The 1621-nt window shown below is 38.1% G+C and overlaps 1 protein-coding gene across 1 annotated transcript in view; it reads left to right on the top strand.

Annotated features, from left to right (window-relative positions):
- Positions 1 to 1621, top strand: part of LOC109922195 (R3H domain-containing protein 2) — a 138457-nt gene that overhangs the window by 119508 nt on the left and 17328 nt on the right. Inside the window, exons 15-16 of the mRNA XM_048618837.1 lie at positions 412 to 535; positions 620 to 639. Of these exons, the coding sequence (XP_048474794.1) occupies positions 412 to 535; positions 620 to 639 (144 nt within the window). The remainder of the gene's footprint in view (positions 1 to 411; positions 536 to 619; positions 640 to 1621) is intronic.

A 1621-nucleotide genomic window follows, 5' to 3' on the forward strand; every position in this document is an offset into this window, starting at 1 on the left:
TTGTTGATGCACTGCTCCTGATGGGCTGTGTTTGTAAGTTGTTCTTCTAATTAAAAACATGGGTGATTTTGTGGTGGTAAAAAACACCTTCAGAGGTGTGTAATAGTATCCCTGGATAGAAACAAAATAAAACAGCCTGAGTGGCCTTTTGTGTCCCTACTTCTGAACCAGGAGGCCTGGGTTCAATTCCCAAAGGTGTGTACAACATCTCTGAACAGGTTGATCAGAAAATACCTAGAACAGCTTGTGATAAGTTCTTCGTCACATCACAATGACCTCTAGGCTCTGTAACCTGAAGTTGCGCCTACTGAGTTTTGCAGAAGTGTTACGCAGTGTTGCAATGCCTTGGCTTTACAGATTATCAGATTTGGAATTGAAGTCAATTTATTTTGTTCTTTTCTCTTTGAGCAGATCCCTGTTTCTTATTATCCCCCTGGGCAGTACCAAAGCTCCAACCAGCAGTACCGGCCTCTCTCCCAGGTTCCGTACAATTCTCAGCGCAGCCAACAGCTGCCTCAGCCAACACAACAAACAGGTTAGTGAAACACTGTCTTTAGATTATGTTACTCTTCAGATTTGTTGATATACATGTCAAAAAAAATTTGTAATTGCTCCTCAGTCTTCATGTTTCAACTTTTGGTGAGCTGCATGTCAATCAATTAAATTTAGTTTTCTTCCCTTTTAGCATTCTGCACACACTGCTGTAGAGAGGTATTGCCTCTGTGTCATTTTGCAAGGAACAGTCATTTAGAACAAACTTCTTATAGGACATTAGGGATGTTGTGCACGTCACTTTTCCAGCATTGTTTGTTTAAACCACATCTTCACTATTTTAATCCATTTGGGAAATTATTCATGCATCAGTATTTTAATCTGACTGACCTGTTCAAGTTGTTGACATCTGTCCATTTTTCTCTTGGCATAAAGATTTATTTAAAATGTAGCTACGCTTGTTGCTTTAGATTTTTCTTATTGAAACACAATGTACAACAACCTCCAAGAATTGTTTGCAGTTTTCCACTTAGGTTTGTTGGACCAATGCTAGTGTGTTTAATGAACTTTTGGAGCAACGGATCCAGAAAAAAACTAGAATAATGGCTTAGGCAGGTGTTTTTGGAAGACTGCTGTGCTAAAGTCAATCAAAAAGAGACCTGGTTTCACATCTCACAATTGTAGTAATAAAGCTGTTTGTAACATGCTTGATTACTGCAATATAAACATTTGTTTCAGTGTCTTAATGTGTAAATTCAGATGCTCAAAATGGTTTCCCCAGGGGAACAGAAATTTTCCTGACTTATTGTCTTATTTGTTTTGCTGATCTTGCAAAGTTTTCAACTCTGGTATATTCCATAATAATTTTGTAAATCGGCTGTGATTCTTCCAGAAACGCAAAATTGATATCTGAATATTTGCCCTGAAATATTGCATTTTGAGCTTTAATGTTCGGATGCCTCTAATGATCTAACTTGGTAGCACTGTACACATTCAAGAATGGAGTGTTTTGGTGCTTGTGCTACAATTCCTGTTCAGTTGCAGAACTCAGAACAGTTTTGAAAGACAGTGAGGTAATTTTTGAGATAGTAGGAACTGCAGATGCTGGAGAATCTGAGATAACAAGGTG

Source organism: Rhincodon typus, chromosome 41 (genome assembly GCF_021869965.1).
Source record: "Rhincodon typus isolate 14 chromosome 41, sRhiTyp1.1, whole genome shotgun sequence".
In the NCBI taxonomy this organism is placed as follows: Eukaryota; Metazoa; Chordata; class Chondrichthyes; order Orectolobiformes; family Rhincodontidae; genus Rhincodon; species Rhincodon typus.